This window comes from Peromyscus maniculatus, chromosome 17 (genome assembly GCF_049852395.1).
Source record: "Peromyscus maniculatus bairdii isolate BWxNUB_F1_BW_parent chromosome 17, HU_Pman_BW_mat_3.1, whole genome shotgun sequence".
In the NCBI taxonomy this organism is placed as follows: Eukaryota; Metazoa; Chordata; class Mammalia; order Rodentia; family Cricetidae; genus Peromyscus; species Peromyscus maniculatus.
Genome location: NC_134868.1, coordinates 34457030 through 34482938, shown reverse-complemented (window position 1 = coordinate 34482938; position 25909 = coordinate 34457030). Strand labels below are relative to the sequence as shown.

At 36.4% G+C, this 25909-nt stretch overlaps 1 protein-coding gene across 1 annotated transcript in view; it reads right to left on the bottom strand.

Annotated features, from left to right (window-relative positions):
* Sgcz (sarcoglycan zeta) overlaps positions 1–25459 on the bottom strand; it is a 1022364-nt gene extending 996905 nt beyond the window's left edge. The window contains exon 1 of the mRNA XM_006973966.4: positions 24610–25459. Within this exon, the coding sequence (XP_006974028.3) occupies positions 24610–24648 (39 nt within the window). The 5' untranslated portion in view covers positions 24649–25459. The remainder of the gene's footprint in view (positions 1–24609) is intronic.
* Between the last annotated feature and the right edge of the window lie 450 nt (positions 25460–25909).

Here is a 25909-nt window from a genome sequence, read left to right as displayed (position 1 = left end):
TTCTTGTAGAAAACAGATAGATGGACTTTGTTTCTTGATCTAGTCAACTAGCCTGTGTCTTGTGATTGGGCAGTTGAGACCATTAGTATTTGAAGTTATTAATGAAAGGAGTGTATTGATTGTAGTTATTTTATTTTTGTTCATTTGTTCGTATGATTGGTTGGTTGGAGTTTTATTTGGTATCATTTTGCTTTTGTTCATTGTTCATATTCCTGATCATGCTTTTTATTTTGTTTATTTATTATTACTCCATTTTTTTCTAGTCTCTTGGCTGTGTTTATCCCCTCTTTAGTCTGAAGTACTGATTCTAGCATTATATTTAGGATTGTTTAGTGGACATGAATTTTTAGGCTGTTTACATCATGGAACATTTTTTTTTTCTACTCCAACTATTTCCAATGATTTTTCTGGGTATAGTAGACTAGGTTGGCAGTTGTGGTACTTTAGAACTTTGCATATGTTGCTCTGGATATGAACACAGCTTCCCTTGGAAATCAGCTGCTTTTCTGATGAGTTTTCCTTTAAATGTGATTTGTGTTTTTACTCTTGCGGTTTTCACTACTCTTCAATTGTTCTGTATACTTAGGATTTCAACTGTTGTCTACCTGTAGAAAAATGAAATTCATATCTAGCATCCTGACCAAAAATATAATTCCAAATGAATCAAATATCTCCATTTAAAACCTGAAATACTAAGACTTAGAAGAAACCATAGGCAGCACCCTACATGAGATACAATTTGGTAAGGACTTTCTGAATGTGACTATTTGCCCAGAAATTAGGGCCCACATTTGACAACAATGGAGCCCATTATTTAGGGAAAGACTCAGGCTCAAAAGAATAGGCAGAGAATGATAGAGTAGGCCCACCAATACCCTCTTATGGGCTCTGTGGACTCAAACATACGCACATGTTTACATGGACACACAAACACATACACACATAACACACAGAGAAATTAACAAAAACAAACTACCTAAATAAATTGCTTTAAGTCATAAAGATATAAACAGGTGAAAATTATTTAAAGCACATTTACATTCTTCAAATTTTTATTTGTGCCACCCTGTAAATGTTAGACACTATTCATGCTTAAAGAAAAGCATTGTTATGCTCTTAATTCAAATGTAAGCTGTACTCCTTACCAAAGAAATACATAGTATTGCTATTAGCTAATTACAGTAGCTTCTCTAAACTAATTAAGTCATGGTTGTATTTTTAGACCCCTAATGTAATTTTTGTTACTTTTTTAAAGAAATGCCAGCTATTATCAGCTATGGTATTTCTGGGAGGTTTTCCCTGACACGATCATTTTTTTTTTATTTGGTTTGGTTTTTCCCCTGCATTGGATGTTTGAAAATTCAATGCTTATTAACTGGTATTTATGATTCTAAGAGAAAAAGCTTGAGCAAAGGGGCAATAAAAACAGATTTCTACTTAGGTGAATAAAAAGAATGTGAACCCTACTATCACTGAGGTTCTAAATTAACACTGGAATTGAACAAACTCTATTACTATTGATGTGGAATTATAAGCACTCTAATGCTACAGCCCAAAGCACCACAGTTCAAAGACACTGTCAAGATGCAGTAATCATTCCTGGGTCTTTTTTATCCGAGAATATCATCCTATAAGAAGTCCTAGTGACTCTCTTTCTCTAGTGTGCTCTCCGAACATATTTCTCCCTCTCAACCTTTTCACTGTGTCCATTAGAAGTCTACTCATGACAAACTTCCTTAGCTTCATGATCCTATCTTCAAACGTGTCCTTCAGTCTTTCTTAATGCCAACTGGCTCCATGCATTCTTCTAAGGTCTTTCTCCGTCAAACATCAACTCTGTAATCATACCCAGGGATAAGAGTATGTAAGTAATCTTCACTCCCTCATCATGAAAACTTCTCTTTACAACAGACTGACACCACTACAGAAAAACAAAATGGATCAAAATGTGGAGTGGTATAGCCCAGTCTTAGATGATACATAAACAAAACACTCTCACATTGGGAAGGGTCAGGGAACATCGCAGAAGAGGGCCAGTGATGTTGCAGGAGCCAGAAGATCAGAGAGTTTGCTCTGAGATTATGTCTTCTAATAATATTACAAGCTTTATCTGTAATGTCCTACCAACACGACTGCCTTAATTTGAGCTGAATAAGTATTACACTAATGAACATGCCAATTGAGATAGGAAAATCCCATGAGGTCTCAACTTCACACAAAGAACTGTAGGCAACCAGGAAAGCTGTAGACCAAAGAAGCAGTTCTCCCTAGGGAAGAACACACTAATTTGTTGTCTAGTGCCAAATGATCAGTCCTGAAAAAAAAATACATGGAAGTAGTATCATTGGCTGAACAGATTATATTTTATAGAGTATGCATGTACATGCATGTACATATGTGCATGTAATAACAATTAGTGTTAAAAAAAGAGGCCATGAACTTGAAAGGGAGTAGGGAGTATGGGATGGATTCAAAGGAAAAAAAGAGGAGAAATGCTGTAATTAAATTATAATCTCAAAACGAAAAGAGTCCCAAACACTCACCAAGTTCCACCTTCTGTACATTGCAGTGAACTATATACAGAGTTAAAATGATCATTCTGAAGTCAGAGAGCTTCATTTAGGGTTTTACATTTCATTATCAATGAGATTTTTATGTTTGTCACTAAATGCTTTTACTGAACATAATAAAAAAATTAGAGTATCAATTAATAAAAATAGGCAGAATTGACTATTTAAATGCACATTTAATGTCAATTTTTGACCATTTAAATTTATATAAAGTGGAGAGCTGAAGAATAAATTTATGCAAACAATGTAATTGTTATTAAACAAGTTTTAAAAAGTTCTTAATTAGAGATAACATATAATTTAGATTAAATCAATATAGTTCTTAAGGTTTTACCTATATTATTATGGCAAAAGTAACTCAATGCCTAAGAGTATTCATTAGATAGCTTTTGAATTTTTAGTTTTAAGGTATAAGCTAAAGATAAATAAAAGACACATAAAATATTTCCTTTGAGAAATTGCATAGACACATGTATATATTATGGAAAAATTTAGCCTTTCTCCATAGAAACACTTAAAAATATCCAAATAAAATATTTCTTTTCTATTTGTAGAAAAATGACTTTCTAGTAAAAACATTTTATTATTTTGCATAATAATAACCATATAAAACTTTATAATTCTTCCCTACTCTGTTTCTGTTAGCTGTCATAGATAAAAATACAAACCTCAATTTTTTTAGACATCCTAAATATCATATTGCTATATAAACTTATAAATTTTATACCATGTAGAAATGACTCATTTGGATATATAATTAATTTTCATATGAGTACTGTAATGAAAAGTGAGAATAACATATCACCAACCTCATAAATTCCCTATTCTACGGGTCTTGAAAAGACAGTGAACTCATAATTTATAATTACTAGAAATCTTTACTAAAAGGAGGGGAACATTTTCTAATTTCCCATGCTAACAAATATATATTGACAAAGAAAATTAATAAAGCATTACATATTTAGCTATCTATTAACAATGCAGAAGTGTGCTCCTTTGTAGAGTCAGCTGGAGTGTGACTCAGAAGGATCTAGTTTTAAATTCACTTCCTACAAGTTTGTAATGTGGAAGGACGCCCATGTTTAATTTTACTGACTTCTAGAAGCTCTACCATATTCACTTTAGCCTTTCATAATTCCTTTGTTTCTCCCTGTTGTTGATGTTTTCTTTTTTTTTATTTGAGAAGTTCACGCATGCACGTAATGCGTTTTGTTAAAATCTATCCCCATTCCATTCCTTTCCATTTCTCCCCTATTTCCCCCAATCTTCCTTCCTCCTCACTTCATATCTTCCCTATTTTCTTTTAAAAAGCCACTGAGTCCACTTAGCACTACTCTATGAGCATGACTGTATGGCTGTACACAAAAACACTCACAGCCTTCCAGAACCTTCATTTCAGACCAAAACTTACCCACCCCAGCAGCTATTAACTGCCAATAGCTTCTCAGCAAGGAGTGGGCTCCATGGGCTCCTCCTCCTTCCAAACGGAATTGTGGCTGGTGTGATCTTATTCAGGTCTTCTGCATGCAGTCCTAGCTGGTATGAGTTCCTTCCCACTTTAACATACCGAGTGATACCAGATGACAGATACATCATCTACCTCACATAAGAAAACTGAATAACTGACACTGGCATTAAAATCATCCACAGAGAGTAAATCAAGTCAAGAATTTAACACAAAAGTAGTTAGACCTTTTTCCTAAAATCTAAAATAATTGTACAAAAACACCAGGAATTATGATTTTTATTTTTGTGGGTTTTTTTTCATAAAGGACATGCAATGTCATAGTGTCAAAAACATACACCTTAGCCAAGCTATTTGTTATTTAAATCATTTCAAAAGCTGCTTTACAAGAAATTCCATAATCCCAATACCATTTCTTTTATTAAATGTTTTGGATGTTAATACTCATTGAGGTTTATTTGACTGTTTTAATTTCAACTCATCCAACTTTAATGTGTCTGTGAGTATAAATCATTTAAATAATGTCTAGTATATTAGCTAATCAAAATTAAATTTGAAATCCAAAACCTCTGTGCAGCTCCTAATTGCTCCTTAGGTTTTGTCAGAAGATTTCCTCATGCCAGACATGCCTGTCTTTCTATGCAATCTCACGCTGGTTCCCTGCATAGTAAGGAGCTCACATTATAATATACCCTCCTAAGGGAGGAATATTCCTTGTAGAGGTCATATTTAAGAAACATCAGACATGAATTTTGAACACTTTGCCTTCACTTCCCCTTTCCAAGCTAATTGCCTATCCAGGCTGCTGAAGGAGCACTTTTAAGGATATAATCTGGCAATCGGTCTTTAGAGATGTTATAAGCAAATGAAAACAGCAAACTCAATAAGAAAGGAAGAGCAGGTGTTCCTTCAATTAGAAGGGAAAGAGAAGTTTCGGGTAATGAGACTATGATGAAAACTAGTGAAGGATACAACATATAAAACACGATGTTAAGCTTGGTTCTCTTCCCACATGCTCATCTGCATGCTTCTTTAATTAAATGAGCAAGTTAGTTTGCATCTTTTAACATTCAATCTCAAAACAACTCCCTCTTTTCATCTTTAAGTAATGACAATGCAGATTGCTAAATATGTAAAACACTATAAGAAATTAGTTTACAAGTCTCTTACTTAACTGAAGTGGATTGTAGCATCCCATGGCTATCAAAGTCACAACGAACATCAGCTTTGTCCTTCAAATATTAATAGGTGAGTACTATGTATATGTATATTATGTAGACTTTGTGAAAGTGTATGTATATAGATTGCCTATATTTTGTTTTATACTAATATGTATTGATATGGTATCCCCAAGAAGAAAATTGATTAATGCTTTAGGAAAACAGTGTTGCCTCAATAATCATCAGTTCTTGCTGAACTATTTATTATAATAACTGCTGTGTTATTTGAGAAGTCTGGATTTCAGATTTCTGTTTGAAGCACTTGTCCAACTACATTGGTCTAACTAATGATGTCAGGATGGGCCAAGGTCAATGGATGTGAAACTATTGAGAAGATCGCCATATTTTGTTTTGTTTAAGGAAAATGATGGCTTCTCTTTCTTCTAAGGAAATAGAAGTTATAGTCTGAATAATAAAATGTCATTGAGTGATATAAACAGAACTAAAACTTCACTATAGCAAGCTGACTACTGTGCTAAATCCTGATCATTTTGAGGGTGAGAAGGGAGACGTCTATCACCTATTAAAAGGCCATGTGTACCTTCACTAGCAATAAATAGATGAAGCTCATATTTTTAATGAAAAAGTCTTGAGTCATCTCTGTGTAAATTAAAAGAGTGGTGGAATAGTACAAACTGTAATCCAGTGATATAAATGTTAATTTTCCTTCCTTCTACTTCAGTGACATGAGAGTATATTTGCCAGTGCTCTGAGCCTTCGTTCACCAAAAGAACACCCCTCCTATTCTTGCTAGTTCAGGGAAGGATGTCTTGACATAACAGTGTATCTCATGAACAGCACATCTACTATTATATGCTTTGCTATTAACATTTACCAGAGCACTGATTTCATTCTCTGTTACTATGGTTGAAAAAGACAGCCTTTCCATTTTGAAGGAAACATACTTTTATCTACTAATTTAGTTTATTCCAAAAAAATAATAAAACTAAGAACAGATAGCACCATATAGATCTGTAAAAAAAATATACTGAATTTCCAGAAAATTATCAAAAACATTCTATGCATATCCATGATCTTAACAACTCACCATTAAAAAATAAATAGAAAAGATCTGATTGCAGTCCTGTAATTCTATCTTCAGAATGTCAAGTACCTTTAAACAAGCAGGAAGACAAAAGATGCTCACCTTAGTACAACTGCAGTATAAAGAGTTACCAGCAGCCCTGGAGTGGCTAAACTGGGAGAAAACAAGACCATGTCTTCTTGCATTGTTTCTGTTCTATCCTGCTATAATATAGATAAAGACTTTTGGCTACAGTTGCAACTAAACATGGAATCAAGGTAAGAGAAACTACACAGAAAAGACTCCTACTGGCAAGCTGAAGACTATTCCGTTCAGGGAGGGTGACACGTAGATTCTGCCCACTTTTCATACATCATGTCTTGCTTCTTTATTTTCATTTTCACAAAATCAGCAAGATAAGAAAAAAAATTGTTCAACATAGTAGCTGGCATTTTTACAAAGCAGAGACAAGAATTATACTAATTAAATTGCCTTTTTTTATTTCACTGATAATGTTCAATTGAGTTCCATAACCACAAGCAGGACTTAGCAATAGCAAACTCTGCCAACCAGGGAGAGGTCCCTAGGTTGCTGTCTCAAACCCTAGGCTAGACTATGGAGTAAGGCTCACCAGGACCTATGCCATCCCTTTGGGTTTTTTGTTTGTTTGTTTGTTTGTGTTTTTGGAATTATATTTCACTGAGAGTTTTTAAATGTTAGCATATATAAAATAATTTGTCTACTTTTGCAAACCAAAAGATAAACTTCTCCTACATAGTATCTATAGGCAAGCCAAAGCAATAGCAACAAAGCTTAGGAAACAAAGGCTCTATGAATTGCAAAGGTATATGTACAGCTGGCAGAATCATTTTTAATTTGGTAAATATACACACCAGAAATTCCATGATGCTTGAATGGAGGAAACAGCTTGGGAGGTAGAAACTGGACAAAAAAAAGAGGTCAAGATTGTTCTTGGCTACACAGTAAGTTCAAGACCAGCCTGGGCTACATGAGATCCTGTCTCAAAAACTGATAAATAAATAAGCAAGAACCTTGAAAACTATAGCTCATTTGTCATGTCATATAAACATACTTTAATAAAATTGGCTTTTCTACTCAGAGTTCTCATTCTCTGTGGGTTGAGAAACTTATTTTTAGTATGTAACTTTTCTTAGGTTCCCTGTGAAAGACATTAAAATTTAAAATATCTCATGTTCTTGGGACTCTATTACTCTTATTGGGTTGCCTTATACAGCCTCAATATGAGGGTTTTTGCCTTTTTGTATTTTGTTATTTCCTATTTTGCTGTCATCTCTTGGGGGTCTGAGCTTTTCTAAAGAGTAAATAGAGAGGGAGCAGATCAGGGAGAGAGGGGAGGTTAAGGAGCAGATCTGGGAGACAGGGGAGGTTAAGGAGCAGATCTGGGAGACAGGGGAGATTAGGGGGCGGTGCTGGGAGGAGTGGAGGGAAGGGAAACTATGGTTGGATGTATCGTGTGGGAGAATAATCTATTTTCAATTAAAAACATTTAAATATCTCAAAGAACCAATATTTCTGAAAGAAATTATATAAAAAATAATTACTTGAGAGCTATATATGGTAAAGCAGATTATGTGCCCTATTAGAAATAAATAAAATACCAAAATGTGAGACTAGTTGAGCACAAAAGTAGTTAAACTTGGTGAGATGTGAAATTAGATTTTAATGCATGCAAAACACATTCCAATGCATATTTTTAGGTGGAAGCTGATTGACTTTTCTCAGTGTTTAAAATTAAAAGCTGCCTTTAGGCAGCTAAGAACCTTTGGAGTGCATTTGATATTACTAAACTCAAGCACTTACATTTAGTTCTACCGTAGAGCCATGCAAAGACCAAAGTCTCATCCCAGGACAGAATTCAGGGTGGCCATGTCCCAGTTCTGTCCCACATAGCAAGTTCATCAAATTTTCTTCCCAGGTGAACCCACCTCCATATCGATGGGAAATATGTTCACTTCTTCTAATATCCTGTTTGTATTTTACTCATCCTCCTTTGCCCTCTTGAATAGCCATTAATGATATCAATGGAATAACAACTAATACATGGCTACATGGTTCTATGCTAAGCATTGATGGCTGTATTCAATATCTATCTTATTATGGTTCCATAATCTACAAGGACAAGTTATAATTGTTAATCTTAATTTACCATTTGAAGGAAATAACATTTAGAAACGCTAACTATCTCATCAACAGTCACATAGCTCACAAAGGGAGTCTACAATGAACCCATGTCTATGTAGCTCCAAAACTGACCAAAAATAAATAAGCCCTGTAACTGACCTCTCAAAAATTGTGTTACTTTTCTCTGTCAATGGGGAGATGACAGTTCATTTTACCCTCGAGTTCTTTATGAGTTAAAAAAAAGTTTTAAGAAATTCCCATGCAGAAATTACACTCTACTCAATGTCCATGTATTAAATGTGTTAATACAAGATACTTGTCTAGGTAGGGGAATATCAGCATAATATGTAACAGTCATTGCTTACTACCTAAATTCACTTCTTTTCAGTGTTTAACAGTCTATGAATTTTACTCAAAGATCATATGTGTGGATTATTGTCATGATATACCTTTCCATAAATTCCTCTTCTATGCATTTAAGACAGCTTGCTTTGATATATTCTTTGTGGCCAGGGAAGCATGTAATTTAAAGAAAATATAAACTAACAATCTTGATTTTATGAGCTAGGTTGAATATATTGTTAAGCAATATCATGAACCAGCTCTGATGCATTGTGTATGGAGTTTCAGCTGTAGGTTCTGCTTTCATACACTATCATTTATTTCTTATTATTTACTTGTCCAGAATAAGAAATGCCGAATTTAATCATGGTCATCTGGCAAGGACATGCTTTGCTTTTCATGACTCTCAGACTGTGGTGAGATTTAATCTCAGGATGTCCTGTCTTTATTCATGTCACATTAAGTGTCTTATGCAATAGTGCCAGTATTATGAGGAGCCAGAGTAGGTCACTGATTGATATGAATGCTGAATAGTATCAACCTCATCTAAATGAATGTGTAATGAAACAAGAGGTTTAACTACGAAGAAATCTATGCAGGACATACAAACCATTTGTATTACATGTTTGCATTGATATGTTGACTTTGTAGGAGGAAAATGCAGTAAAGTCACTATTAGAAAGCAATTTTCATTCAAAGGTAATCAACTCAACAAATATTCATTAAATGCATACGATTTTGAAAACATTTTAGTTGCCAGGAATGAATATTTTTCAAGTGTAAAATAATCTGTGATAGTTTGAAAAAGACTATATAAGCAAAAGCTATTTATCTGTTAATTGCATGGCTATGCAATATCAATTCAGACCTTAAGATAACTTAAAGAGCAAGTACCAAACAAGTACCTTAAAGTCTATTTAGCAATCAAAATAATGAGAGAAGTTGTGCAACTCAATATCTAAACAATATAATAAACCTAGAAGTTTTTGAGAAATTAGCATATATAAAAGTGGCATTTCCAAAATCATGAGGGAAGATTAAAAAAAATCAAATAGACGATGTGAATATTATCAAAGTATAGTATAAGCACACATAGAAACATCATAATGAATCCCTTTGTATAATTAATATACACTAATAAAATGCAATAGGTCAGTTTTGTAGCTACATTTAGATAAACTGATATTAATATACATACAACCCCACTTCAATCTGTCTGCTTTCGAGTTCTCTTTCATTAAGTACAAAGATCACACATAAAATAGCAAGCCTATTTTCCTTAACACTGGTCTTCTACCAGAGAGACTAACTGGAGCCAACAAGAGAGAATATAAAGACATCAGAGCTCCAGGCCATAGCAAATAAGATGATGCTATTCCTAACACTAATCCTCTGGGCAATTTTTATTGTAACAAATCAAGTCCTAAGCATTTAGTTTCTGAAATGCACTAGACATAACTAGAGTAGAAGCTCTTAGAAAAAATGAATAAGCACTTTAGATAGTAATTGTATTTTCTCCATGAATTCAAAATCAATATTTGTATAACTGTATATGTGTGGTATGTATGAGTGTCTGTGTTTTGTGTATAAGTCTGTGTTTGAATGTGCATAAATAAATTAGAAAAAGAAGGATTATTCTAAGACACAAAAGCAGTAGTTTCTACCAACAATTCAAAGCAATGACACCATACAGAAAAGACAGAAAATGTTGATCATTGCTGGTGTTCAATTTCATTTGCAAATAACTAAATCTTAATAAGCATGTAGTTTGAGATCCTCCATTTAATCTAAAATAATTATGGAAATTTGAGTCAATTGGGGATCCTGTTTTCTCCCTGGAGCCAAGATATTATAGATTCTTAACTATACCACATGAGTTACTTTCCATTTCATAAACATGTAGAGAATACCTTATAACACTGGAATTTCTCCTAGCCTGTGGCTAATACAAAATTGAGTTGAAACAGGATTACTTGTATCTAATTTTAGAAAATAGATTCACAGGTTTGGACACTAGAAAATAATTTCAATGAAGGCTATGCATTACAAAACAAAACAAAATCCTAAAATTCTGCTATGTAATGGGACATTTGCAATAAGAAAATTCTCAGCCACAAAAATAGTATTTACAATGTCTTGGCATATATCACTTCATAACTTGGACACAGAAATTCAAAGAGGAAATTTTTCCACCTTCCCCAAAACAACTTCTTGTGCCACCATTAAATGGTAATAAGCTCCAGAAAAGCTTTGATATGAGTAACTAATCATTACTCATTGGCAGTAGATACCATGTATGCCTTATTTAACTCACATGTTGGAGCAAGTAACAAGCAAATCAAAGAGCAACCTTAAAAGAATAATATTCTTTCCCACAATAAAAACCCCAGTCTTCCACCAATTATTGCCAAAATATGTCAACAAGAAAAATTAACAGATATATTTCATAATTTAAAAAGAACGCATAAAATACAAACCATAAAAGTCAAGAAAATAAGGTTAACCTAATGGACAGCTATAGAACAAGTGGAAAAAACTGTTCATACTTCAAGGAAACTTAGAACCTATACAATTATTGATTGCATGCTGCTCTTAAAGTTGTATTTAACAAGCCCTAGAATATTTATTATGTGGGGCTAGATAGGCAGCTCAGCAGTTAAGAGCATTGGCTGCTCTTCAAAAAGATCGAGATTTAACTCCCAGCACCTACATGTGGTTCAAGGTGGACAATAACTTCAATCCCATGGGAACCTGCCTTTCTCTTCTGGCCTCCATGGTTGCTATAGGTACATGGTGTATAGATATACATGCAGGCAAAACACCCATACACATAAAAGTCATTTTTAAAATGCTTAAAGAGTATTATGTAACAGACAACACTCTCATTCTCTCTCTCCCACAGCTGACCTAAAAATGTATGGTGCAATGTACAGTGTGTAGGAATACAAAGGCAGAAAAATGTATCTTCTTCAGGTTATTGATCTGCAAGCAGAAAATCCATTGGAAAAGAATTAGAAATGTGTTCCCACAAGTACATAGGGAGTATTATAAGACAGAGAGAGGAAATGCATGATCAAGAAGAAATAAATTATTTAGTAAAGTTTAGGGGTTAGGGACATCCCAGATGTGAGCAATATCAACATTATGCTGACTATGCTGTATCATGCTAAAGTGTGGGGATTAAAACAAATAGGCAACAGAGAATAAACAATAAAATTTAAACAGATAAGAAATAAACTATTGTTTTATTCTTCAAAGAATATGTACAAATGTAGAATTGTGGATGGCTTTGGCATAGCTGCTTGAGGCTAGTCAAAAGAAGTAAGAAAGCCATAGATAGACTACCAACCTTTCTTGCCCAACATTCTCATAGGAGACTTCACACTGTTGGTTGTTTTTAGCATACATCTTCCATTAGATTTTGTGAACCCATTCCTACTTTGTTCTATGCATGTCTATGTTGCCTTATGCCAAGAAGCTACACGATCACTGCTGTACAATACACAACATATTCTAGCTTATACTAAAGGATATGTATAAAATAATTCCAAGGCCAGATACCAGCAGATTTACAGGTAACTATCACAAGTTCATTTGGAGTCACTTATATTTCAAAATTCTTGCCTTCATTGAGAATCTTCCAGAATAGCCTTGCTGCTGACTTAGCTGACTTACAGTGTTAGCATAATATCTAAAGACCAATTTAAGAAGACACAGCTCTCAAATGGTGAAACACATAATAATTTTCACTGTAAGGACCCTAATGGTTATGCCTAAAATATATAAAAATCAGCTAAGCAAATCATCCAGGTTTTAGTCTCTGTAAAAATTTAGTGCAAGAATTTCATCAAAACAAGAAATGAAAATTGATAATTATCTTCAAAGAATGTGTGGTTTTTTTTTTTTTTTAACTTCAATTTGACCAATCTTGTGAAAGCTGATAATTGTCTGCTGTTGGGACTGGTTTCCAGAGACCATCTTTTCTTCCTTTTATAAAACACCCTCAGGCATTTCCAGAAATGTCTAAATCCCTTTCTACTGAGACTCAGGGCCAGCCTTTGTGCTCCAAAGTCTAGTCTTTCCCAGCTCACTCTGAGTTAACTAACTTATTTGAAATTAAAAAGAAGACAAGATTGTATAAATCCCTTGTCTGTGATTCTGACCTGGTTCCCTAGATTAATCTTATTTTTCATCTATTACATTTGCTACAATGACCATCAGCATGACAAGAGCTCTACACAAGATTCTCAGGAAAGGTTATGACTGATGAAGGGCTGATGCTTTTTTTTTTTTTTAACAAATGCTATGAAGGAGAACAGAAGTTATGATGAACTGGACAAAGATGAAGAAAAGCAATGGCTGTAGAGACGGCGTTATTGAATTGATGGGATGTTAAAGAAAATGTTGAAACACATCAAGATAGAGGATGTTACTGGTGGTACAGCTCTGACGGAAATGGTTGTAGAATATCTAGACAGAGTTTTCTAGAAGGCTGGGGGACTTCAGGGTAGAGACCTAGAGGCTCAATTGAGAGGTGGGAAGCGAATGTTCTCACTGCCTGTTACCACTTTGAAACTGCTCTCAAGCATCTAAGATGACCTCCCAACCCAGTGAGTGCAAGGAGGAAAAAACAGCTGAACAAGGACTGAGTCCCAGAACACAGAAGTGTTATAAAACAAACATGGAAGGATGTTATAAACGATTCTGAAACTGACAGGACAGATAGCTAAGAACCCCTATTATTCATAGACATTTGAAAATATTCTATTGTCAAAACCTCAGGAAGAATTCAATAATGTATATGCCAGAGCTCGAAGGCTTACACTCAATAATATTACCGTGGATCACAAGTCTTTTAATTTAAAAGATTAATATAGAGATCGGATTATTTAAATCAAGAAGTAGGATAAAATAGTGAAAAGTATTCTTGTTTATTCTGTTATTTTTTTGTAGTTACTCAGAATCATTCTCTTTGAGATAAAATGTAAGCTACAGTAAATACTTGTGATTTTCACAGACTTTTCAGCTTTTTAACTTGCTTGGTTTAAACTCGGCCACTATTTGTCAGTAACTTAACAAGTAGAAAATGGTATTTCAATCTTTGAATTCGAATTTACCTGTGTATGCTGGAAAGGAATTTCCTAACATCAAATGATTTCAGTTTACAAATTCAGTAGAAACCATATCTCACTAAGCATCAGAAAGTTGAGACTTGGAAGACAGAAATCTTAGTCTAAACATGTTTTTAGATGATGTTATAATGTCAGAAGTCTATTAATATTATGGTATAATACAACACTACTACTATGCTATCTGTAGAACTTCCCCATCCCTACTTTTTCAATCGTCCTCATTCCGCGGGAGCATGCACAGAGATGACTGGCCACACTTGTGGAAGCCCATGAACTGTAGACTAGTGGCTGTGGAGCCCCCATGGGACTGGACTAGGCCCTCTGGATACAAAAGACGGTTGTTTGGCTCAAACTGTTTGGGGGGCACCCAGGCTGGGGGATCGGGATCTGTCCCTGGTACCTGGGCAGGCTTTTTGGAGCCTGGTGCCTGTGGTGTGACACCTTGCACAGCCTTAGTGCAGTGGGAAGGGGCTTGGACCTGCCTAGGCTCAGTTGCCAGGCTCTGCTGACTCCCCATGGGAGACCTTGATTTGGGGGATGTGGGCTGGCTTGGGAGGGAGGGCTGGGGGATGGGAGGAGGGAGGAGGTGGGATCTGTGGGTGGTATGTAGAGTGAGTAGAAATTTTCTTAATAAAGAAAAAAAAGTTTCTGAAACACACTTTAAGTGTATTTGAAAGGCATTTTAGCTAAAAGAGTCACTACTTGCATTAAATGTTAGACATTCTGAAGTCAGGTGCCTTTTATGTTTGTTCTACTTCATAAAGTTCTAGAGATTCAAGAATCAACTGATGCATATGCTACAAAACAGTATTTATAAAGATGAAGGCAATTGTGTATTATGACCTGACTTGGAAGTGTATGAAATATACTCGGCTCCATTGCCACAAACCAAAAACATATTTAGCTGATTCCACTCTGTGTTACACATTCCATAATTACTAAATTCCTAAAACTTCTTTCAGGGATGATTTAAGGAGAGGCCTTATCATTAAGAGAACATGGAACTGCTCACCCTTTGAACCATGACTCACTCACATATGAACTTTGAGAAAGTTGATGAGATAAAATAAAACCTAACTGCTTTTGTTGCTTAGAGTAATCAACAGATCAAAACATTGATTTTTACAAAGTGGATTTGAAACATTAAACAAAATGCTGAGTTAGATGAGTTGATTTATTTTAACTTCTTCAAAACAATGACTCCACACCAGATAAAAGTGAGGAGCATAAGAATTTCATGCATTTGGCAATATAAGTAATTATTCTTTACAAAAGCCAAATTTGAAAGCAATGAAAAGTGAAATAGTGACTAATATCGGAATAAATTTGAATTAAAAGGTTCCCAAAAAATCAGTGTCACTGATCAGACTGTCAGTCTAAGGGCATGCAGGGTTTCACTTTATGGCAAAGAGGTTCAGAAGTTCCTGAGCTACTGAATAATGAAATACTGAGCATGGCATACCTGTGTAGGCACAACATTCTAATTTAACCTGTTTGTCTACAGTTTGTAGCTTCTGGCAAATAAGAAAATTCATAGAGGGATGAAGTCTTTTGCAAGAGATGTACAATACTGTGGTATGGTTTTTAGGACCGAAAACTTTACAAGTTATATAGTCATTGCAATTTCAAGTATGTATACATTTGTTCATAATGAATGCATATTTATGCAAGGATTTACAACTAAAAAAAACCTGTATTCTGCGCCCAATAGTTAGTTTAAGTTACAAGTAGTTGTTAGAATGAAAACACAAATGTGCCTTTATGGCAAATGCAAAGAGTATTTAAGTCAGCTGGAAACATTGTCAGTTTGAGGACAAAAAAAAAAAAAAAGGATTCTTAATGTTAAATCCCAAGTAACTGCTTAGGAGAAGTGAAATTTACTTTGTTTTTAAGACTAGATAAAATTTCTCAAGTAGCTTATGTTTAAGGAGAGATGGAAAGCTCAAACACAATTCTATAAATCTTGAGGTAATCAATCTACTTCCTTGGATTAGCTTTTCCTTCTGTTTGGGTTGGGTTGGGTTTTGTTTTGTTTTGTTTTGTTTTAAATGCTGAGATATACTGAGTAAATGCAGACTCCTAAAATCACAATAATAAAGAATTTTCCCATTCACAACTTTGTTTTCTTATATCATGTTTCATAAAATGATTCTTGCCCATGGAAGCTCATGTGGCTGGTTGGTTGTTTCTACCCAAGAAAATTTCAAAGGCCCCTTTTTAATATTCTGTACATACTATATTTTTAAACTATTCCATACAAAGACGAGAGATTACCAACAAACATGAAAATTAGAAAATGATCATATGTGAGCATACATGCCCCCAGCGAAAATGAATACATTATTTTTGTGACTTTTACAGAGTTAAGGTTTTCACTTTTAACTTTTTTTCAGAAGTAACCCAGAATGTTTATGGCCAATAGTCATTGTTAATTCCAATGAGGCAAAGACGAAGCAGGGTGCTTCTATAGGGATAAGAAACATAATGCAGTCTGACTCCCCGTCCTGCTCCAAAGTTCAGAACGGCTTCATCCTGTTGACTTTTTGTCTTAGAGGCAGTCAGACCATAACAATGATAGGCACAGAGTTATTATGAGGAAAGCATCTTCAAAGAATGCCAACCTCCAGCACTGATGGTGAAAGAGAAGACATCTAAGAAGTGAAGATTCGTCAACAGGAAGTGTGTATTATGTATTTAGTCAACCTGTTTGGAAATACTCAGACTTGAAAAGTTTAGAAAATGTTCTCAGAGAGCATTATTAAATATTCATCTCTTATGAATATGAAAGAAATGCCTTTCTGGAATCATATGCTACCATGCTTTTATGAGTTTATACATAACTTTATTTTCAAAAATAGCAAAAATGTTAAAATAAATTTATGTCAAAAGTTAAAAACAATTTTTTATTGTCATATGTTTAACTTTGTTAAATATGAAGAATTTCTATGGAGATATTCAGCCTCATTGTAAATTAAATCATCTAGTGTTCATTTTCAGAATTCTGCTTTTATCATAAATCTAAGTGCATATATGTGTGTGTATGTGTGTGTGTGTGTGTGTGTGTGTGTGTGTGTGTGTGTGTGTATTAATTTTAAGACAAACTGAATGTACAAAAGCTAAGGTGGGAAACCCTTGCTACAAGTCAAATTCAGTTTATGGTTTTTAACAAAATCAAAATTGGAAGTAAGATGAAAAGTAAAATACTGGAGAAAATATATAAAATTATATAACTTATATAGGATTTAATTTTTAAGAGTTCTTTAAGATTATGAAACTATTATCCTCATTTTATTTATTATGTATCATTTAAAAGAAACTTTCTGAGATAAAGTCTCTTGTAGTCTGGCTGGCCTCAAATTTACTGTATAGCTGAGGACAACTTGAACTTCTGATTCTCCTGCATCTACCCACCAATAGCTGGGATTATTGGCATGTGTACATACATAGGCTTCTATTACTATTAGATTTTATAACTAAATAACAACCTAAAGTAATTTGGCCCAAAGATTAAAGATGCTTTTTAATGATTTTTTGAAGGCACGAAGAATGAAGAGCTATTCTGTATGAAAAGTAAACACGTTGATTGCAGCTCAAATGTCACCACTCACATTGGAAACAAGAATGTCAGAGAAAATCCTTTATTCCATGAGAAATGTTTTCCAAGCATCTCTGGATTTTAAACTACATTCAATAGCACAGAATTTGGAAACAGAAGACAGAATTCAGTCATTATTTCACATTTTATTAACCTTTTGATTCTGAACACTTCATTTTTCTGAGCTACAATTTTGCCCGCAAAATGAAACTATGACATCATGCAACCTGGCTTGATGTTCAGATGAAATATTTGAAGGATGGAAACAGCTATGTTAAATTTATCAGTTTGAAAACAATTTTCTTTGAAGAAGATACAAACATGTCATTTTCAAAAAGTTCAGGGAGCTGTAGACTCATAGACCAGAGGATTAAGAGATCAGATGGCCATGAGCTTTCTAACTTATCCTTTTTCATCTTATAGTTCTAGGCAGTGTCTCTGGTGAACTGAAAGCTAAGAGCAAGCAGAATAGGTAACAGAACCAACTAGAAGGACTTTTGATTAATTGAGTAAATACTGGAATTATTTGCAATGTACTTTTAAAGAAATGATTCAGCCATGGGTAAAAATGAATAGAACAAAACCCTCCAATAAAACCCAGTTCCCAACCCTAATATTCCCTAGCCTGCTAAACCTGAAAACTGTGAGAAGGTTTGAAGACCATGCCTACAGAGCTGCCTCCAGTGCAGGGCTGAGCCAGAATCTTAACTGTATCTGGTTGTACAAACAATCAATGCAACTTACACTACAAAACTGAAACATGCCAAAGTTCCCAAGGCTGCTAGATGCAAACTGAGTTCTCTGGTGCCTTTAGAAATCTCTGGATTCTAATATTGCTACTGAATGTTTCCATTAACAGCTAAGTCTAAATCTTAGGCCCTCTTTCTCTGATAGGCATTACCATGGAAATCAGATTCTTTGTGAGTAGACATAGAAATACTTTACTTTTAAAGATTTTTTTAATTTCATCTTGGCTTAGAAGCACTCTATGTTACCAATCTAACATATAAAAATATGACCATGGCTTATAGTATTTTTATAGCCAACCTACAAAAACTTATCTAGGCATATATCAAGACAACTCCCAAGGTGCATGATACAATTTTTTTAACATTTAGAACATGAATGGTTGTGATGTTTTTTGGAGGAATACTCATATTTAAATTTGCTCATTCTATGGCTAGCTTAGAATTGTCTATTTGGTCTCATTGAAAACATCAGATCTCCCCATACTTCTAATATTCATCCAAAAAAGATACAGCCAAAGAAAAACACATATGCTAGTAATATTAGCACATTAAAATCTACCTCATTTTAATGAGATAACTTTGACCCTCAGCATTTTAAAGGCCATGAGTAATGTTTAACTTTTAAGCTTATAAACTTTTATTTTGTTAGATGAGCATTTGCCCACCTAGTCAGTCAAAATTTAAATGCATATACTCAAAAAACCTATAGAGATCTGAATCAAAGCAAATGCTCATTTTCTTTAGTGCCTTAAATCTATAAGCCTGCTGAATTGCATTTTACCTGAAATCCCAATACCATATGAGAAATAAGTAACTAAACATCATATAAAAGGAATGCTCCAAAAGATGCACACTGATTTATTGTCTTACAACATTAAGCCATCTTGCAGAGCTATGATTTTGAGTCCATAAATCTTGAAATTCTTTTTACTGCTACTTCAAAATTTGATGTATCTTCAATTGGTAAAGTCCGGAGATCAGCAAAGCTATAATAGCCAGTAGGAGCTCGTGATCTGAGCTTACTAATGGCAGCTATTGACGGACACTTCTCAAATTAACTATACAATTCTTCTCAAGAGCAATTTCTTCCTAATTCTCTCTCTGTCAGTATCAACTATATCTACTCATTCAACTACAAATAATGTTTCACTTCTAGTAAAGTTTATTTCACTTCAATTAACTACATTTCTGAATATTTAAAAAAAAAATAAAACTATAATCCCCAAGACTCACATGGTAGAACTGACTCCCATAGGTTATCCTCTGACCTTTATATTTGCATACCTACACACACACAAGTATACACACAGAATAAATAAATAATGTAATGACAAAGATTCAAAAGAACAAATAGTAATTCCTATACATGAAAGAGATGGGAGAATTTCACTCTTCAATAATTCTACTTACTAGAATACCCTATATCTACCCTTTTTCAGAAATTTTATTTTTGAATTGACAAAAAACAAATACACACACACACACACATATATATATAACTTCATGATGTTTTGTATGCATATTTCACTATGTATACATTATGACATAACTAAATCATAACTCATAAAAATTGCATATATATTTTACAAAATTTATAAACATAAATTTCAAATGTCTCACCACAAAAAATGAGATAAGAAACATAAATTAGCTTGATATTAAACTCATAATCTTAAAACATCATGTTGTTTCCCACAAAGGCATACAATTATGCCTAATTAATACCAATTAAAATAATATTAACTTTAAAAGTCAAAGTTAATTGCTCCTAAATCTCTGGCTAGTTCTTGCTATCAAAAAGTTGGAACTGGACATAACTGAAGAGAAATTACATTTCCTGAAGATGTGAAAGAAGTCAAACAAGCCACTGTTCACATGTATGTTTCTTTATTCTTAACCAAAAGTGTGAATATAAAAAGCAAGTTGCTAAAAATATGACATGTGTTGGAGAGTACTATTTTTCACTATGGAATGACTAGCATAAAAAATACCACCTACTTACACTCTTGCAAAGCCTCCCACACTGCAGCAAGCTCCACTTTTCTGGGCTGAGTGTCTTATTGATGAAACAAAAAAATCATTTTTAGAATTCATCTAAGTGCCAGCTCTCTTATTTGATGCAATTGTAGACAAATGTACTATGGTATTTGTTACAGACTTCTGTATTTTGGAATCAACCACTTGTTTAAATATATGCAAGTTTTTGCTATGTAATCATTTCCTTCCATACAATACTTTCCTAATGACCTAATTGTATCATTCTGGGAGGGTTTTGCCTTGCCTATATAGGTCAAGTTTCAAGTTCTTAGCTGACAAATTGTGTTAAAGAGATAACATTAAACAACTCTAACCTATCTTTATTGCATTATCTCCAACTATTAAATTATTCTTATTAAAAAGTTGGTTTATTCATAGCAGGATAAACTAAATAATTTACCATTTTGTCCCTAGAAAAGAATTTTAAAATAGAAGCACTGTTCTCAGGCTGTTCCAATGGTAGAAATTTTGTTTTGACTTCTAACCAGTTTTTCTCTTTAATGAGATTTTGAAAACAAATAAGTAAAAGCTCAAATTAAATGTAACTGTAAAAATGAAATTATTCAAGAATGGATTATTTGCAATTAAAAGCATAACTTTCTACATGCTTATACAGGAAAATAGAACCCGTTCTTCTAAAGCTCAATGCTCATATTCTTTACCATACTTTATTCATACTTAGTGTCTCATAATCATAAATTATCCTTATAGGGAACATATTATAACATGTCCACTCTGGGGATCGGTGGTGCTCTGTCCTATGATGTAAGAAAAGTTGTTTGAAAGTGGAAAACGGTATAGCTCAATACAAGTCAGAGTTAATATTCACCTATCAAACTGGTCAGAGGCACTCAATACCCTGTAACTAGAGATATTACAGGGCTGACGATACTCCTTCTAATATCAATATTCATTAACTCCCACATTTCCAAAGCAGCAACCCATATTCTGGGTTGTTTGATGTTGTCTCTTCTTTAAAACAAATACTGAGGCAAAATCCAGAGCAAAGTTTATACATTCAAAAAGAAACAGATCAAAGAGAAAAGAACAGACCAAAATTCTTTGGCTGGGAACTGGATCCCTTTTTACCACTGATTTATTTTATCAGTGGCTTGTGTGTAAAACAGAAGAGGAAAATATTCTTGCCTTCATTAACAAGTTTTACGCACATAACTTTATCTCAATTACCCACCAATAAATCATTTAAGGTGTATGTTCTATTTATGATAATGATAGCAATGATTTCACATCTAATTATTGAGGCTAATCTTTAGTTTTTCAGAAAACTCTATTTACTTTACGACATATTGTAAATACCATTGCCCACACTTACAGCACAAATATATACACATACATACACATTCTTTTCAAATGTTATAAAAAGAAAGGAATTTACCCTGAAACAAAGATGATGAGAAACACAATATCCTTTTCTTAAAACCTGAGGTTGACAGCTGTATTTAATGATACTGCTGATTTAAAACTGAGCTAGATTAGATTATTATACTATCCTATACATTTGTTTATGTATCTAATCCCTGCCAACATCATCCAGGTACATTAAAGCAACCACAAAACTAAAGTTTATGTATGCAGCTTTGCCTTAGTAAAAGGACCATTGGAATGGAGGGGTAAAAAAAAAAAGTCAAAACATTAAATAATGCACCCAAATAAGTGTCTTCAGCATTTTTACTCCTTTTTCAACAGAGTAAAAACAATGGGGGTTTTCTAGTATAGAGCCATCACGGAATAATTTGAACATAAGTAATCTGAGAAACCCAAGCCAGTGGACGCTGCTGTAAGAAAGCCATTCCAACAAGCGATGCCACCACAGACCACATGTTTTTCAGGGGTTAAGTGTTCCAAAGGTGGGGTCAAAAGCCGACAACACAAATCTGATGGATGCATCAACTGTTTCCTAGTAAGGCTTGCCCAACTTGCCTCGATTGCCAGCTTTGACCCTCACAGAAGCGTGCCCCTGAGACAATTTCTTAGCTTCCTCAATAGAGCTTTCTTCTAGCATTCCTTCATTTTCTTTCCCAGTCATCCTCAACCCTCTCTTTCCATCAAAGCCTTCTAGTCCTCTACCCTGGGCTCCCCGAGCAATACGGTCTAGTACCCTGTGGCTGTGAGAACCATCAGCTAAGGCATAGCAGCACTAAGGTTAAGTTGTGATCCTTGACTAACCACCGACAAAACTTTCCAGAGTGGTCATGATGCTTTTGTTCCTTTAAACAATATCGTGTCTGTGTATCCAGGAATTCATCGTTAGAAACCTAAGGGGTGTCATGGGGAACAATCCGCTCAAATCAGGTTTTCCTACCATTCCCTGTTGTTAGAAAAAAAAAAGTTAGCAAGTACCCAGTTCTCTATACTACACACATCACATTCCTGTATTCTTTTCAAGTAAAGCCTACTCTCTCTCCCAAAACACAGGGATGTTTAGAAACTGCAGCAAGGGTTTGTTGGGTTTTTTGTTTGTTTGTTTTGGATTTTTTTGTTGTTGTTGTTGTTTTGTTTTGTTTTTGGTTTTGGTTTTTTTGTTGTTGTTGGTGGTGGTGGTGGTGGTGTTTTTCAAATACAAGGCAATGTGTCCTGTCTTGGTACAATACAGGGATAACAGGACTTTTCCATCCAGGCTAAGGTCTATTGATTGTGACCTTGGCCAAATCACAGGAACTTGTTTGCCAACTTTAACTGGAACATTAGAGCCTGCCTCTATCCCACTTCATGTCCTCCAAGGAACCCAGAAAGTTGGACTGAAGTATTTTTTGTCTAAAGTGTCTTCAAACAGCCCAGGCTCCCTGGAGCTACATGTGCAGGCGGGCACCAGAGGGCTCTAGGCTCTACCAGCTTCCTTCCCCTGTGGCTTGGGAACCACCAGGAGACATGAGTACCCACTGGAGCTGGACAGGCTTAGTGATGCTGGCAGACAGCAGGCTGCAGGGGATTTCCCAGCCCTCAGCCAGCCTCTTCAACAGACCCATTTCCCTGACACTTCTCAGCAAATCTCTGCTGGTCATATTTTCCAAGCAGGAAGGAAAGTCGAAAAAGTCCTTACCTGGACAGAGTCCTTACATGTAAATCTCTAGCAAAAACACCCTAAGCAGAATGGTAGTGTACAAATGCCTGGGGGGAAGGTAGGATGGACACATACATATATATGTGTGTATGTATGTATTATGTATGTTTATAATTTGATGTAATTTAATGCTCCCAAGTCTCTCTCAGCATTATCATCTACCAGTGAGCGGGACGTTTAAATTATTTTGCGATTTGTTGGTTTTTAAGTTCTCTCTTTTTGCACTGGCCCTGCAGGCAGAGATACCCACAAGCAGAGTGGTAAATTGGTGACCTGGGTGCTCTGGGGCCACTTCAGGACTGGTAGAGCAAAGGTACAAAAGGGCAGGCACCACATGGGGTGCAACCACAGACTCCACCAGGGCGGAGGGGGGGTGTCCTCCGACCCCGGAGGTTGGGCGGGGAGGGGCGCCCCGCCCCCTCTCGACTTGCTTCCACCCAGAGTCACCCCTTCCCCAGTTCCTCAGACCCGGCCTGGTTATAGGATTAGCAGGTCTGTCGGTCTGTGCAGCTGGTGGAGACAGGCCAGCAGGGGATCCCTAAGTCTCTCCTCTCGCCCTGTGCGCCCCCTGGATGATCCCCTCCACCCCTTCGCGCCCAAGGCAGTGGCCATCAAGAGGGAAATGGTGTGGGCGGCGATGGGAGAAAGGGGTCCCTGCCTCGCGGTGGCCACCAACACCTCTGTGCAGCGAATTAGCCAAGGGAAACAGGCTGTCCCGGTGTCGCGCGGGGGCAGGAGCGGGACAGGAGAGCGACGGGCGGGGACCGGAGGCAAAGTGGCCGCCGCGCATCTCGGACAACTTTGCCGCGAAAGCGGGCGACCTCGAGTAGAGATTGGGGGGCGGGGGCTGGGGATGGGGACGGGGGGCGGCCTCCGCCTCCGCGAGCCAGGTCCGGGGCACCGAGGAGCCTCGGGTCCTGCAGCCCAGATGCCACTAACCACCCGCGAGGACAGCGAGCGGGTGGCCTCCGGCGGGAGCCACGGCGCGGAGGGCAGCCCCGCGCGGGAGGGCAAGGGACAGCCGCCTGCGTGTCCGCGGCCCTGGGAGGGGCGCTGCGCCGGGGGACACCCCGCCCCAGATGCCCCCTCGCCGTCCCGCGGGACCGGCGACTACTCCAGCGACGCCGGGAAGCGGCGGGCAGAGCCCGGGATGCTAGCGCGGCAGAGCGGAAAGCCAGCGCAGCCAGCGCCGCCCGCCGCCGCGGCCGCCGCCGCCGCAGGACCACGTACCTTGAGCTCCTGGATGTCCAGGTCCGTGGATCTATCCATGGAGCGAAACTAAAGGAAGTGGAGAGGAACCGGTCAAGTTGCTCCCCGAACCGATCTAGTCTTTTAGTTTCCAGCTGAAACTCAGCTTTATCCTCCTCCAAGCCCCGGCAGCTTCTCTCAGTCTCATTCTCCGTGGTCTCGCCGCCTCCGCCGGTTTAAAAAAAATGATATAAATAAATAAATACTAATGGTAATTCACTTTGTTTTACTTCTTCAAAGATTTAGGGACAGGTGATCTTTTCCGCGGTCCAACACGGCTCAGTCGAATCCAGCAGAGGAGGGGGGGAAAAATCCACTCTATTTCAGATTATTTCTTCTTCTGCAATAAGCTTAGAAACCAGCGAGTTGCTGCATCCCAAGAAAAAAAGCTGCTTCCCTGGACAGCATCATGCGGCAAAATTCAAGCAAATGTGTTCAAACTGGAGAGAAGAGTATGTGATAAAAGCCTTCCTCCGTCAGGCATACTCTGGTAGCTAATTTAGCACGCTGTGAGTCCCAGACATTAGCAATCATCAATTTTCCCTGGCAAGATAACTGAATCCCCGAAGTCCTGCATAGACTTAAAAAATGTCTTGTAGCTAAGAGGTATTCTCTCAGTGGGGAAAGGACGGTAATAAAGTCTGAAGGGACCGTTCTCCTTTGAAGGTTATGCTAAAAGAGTTGGGAGAAGAGGAGGTTGCTCCCACAGAGAGAAAAGAGGGAGAGAGGAGAGAGGGAGACAGCAATTTTCCTCCCGCTTTGCTGTTTTACTGGCCTTCACCACCAGGTGACTGACTTCACTTCTCCCTTCCCACAGCCAGCACTAAGGGGATTTCTCTCATCTGTCAAAAAGCAACATTTCCTCTTCAGACAAATACAGTCGCTGGGTCTTAAAGACTGCCCTCTGTCCGGAATCTACTAGGTGACAGGCATTTTAATTCGCTTCTGCTCTCCCAGCTTCTTGCTCGGAAACGCTGGGAGACAGACACAGGCTTGCATGTATCGTTTTTCAGGCATCCAATTAGATCTCGGCTGTAGCCAATTAGATCTTAGGTGTTTAAATGTCAGGTTGCTTTTACCTTAAATACTAATTTTTAAATGATGAGAAGTAGGATTGCTGAAGATTTCTTTCCACGATTTACCTCATGATAATGTAGGTTTTCTGCAGTTTTTTTTTTTTAATTCATTCTAACAGGTCAATGCATTGCACTTGAAATCTGTAAATGTGGAGGTAGAGGCTACTTGGCTTCACTTCCATATTTCAGTGTTAATCCCTTGATTG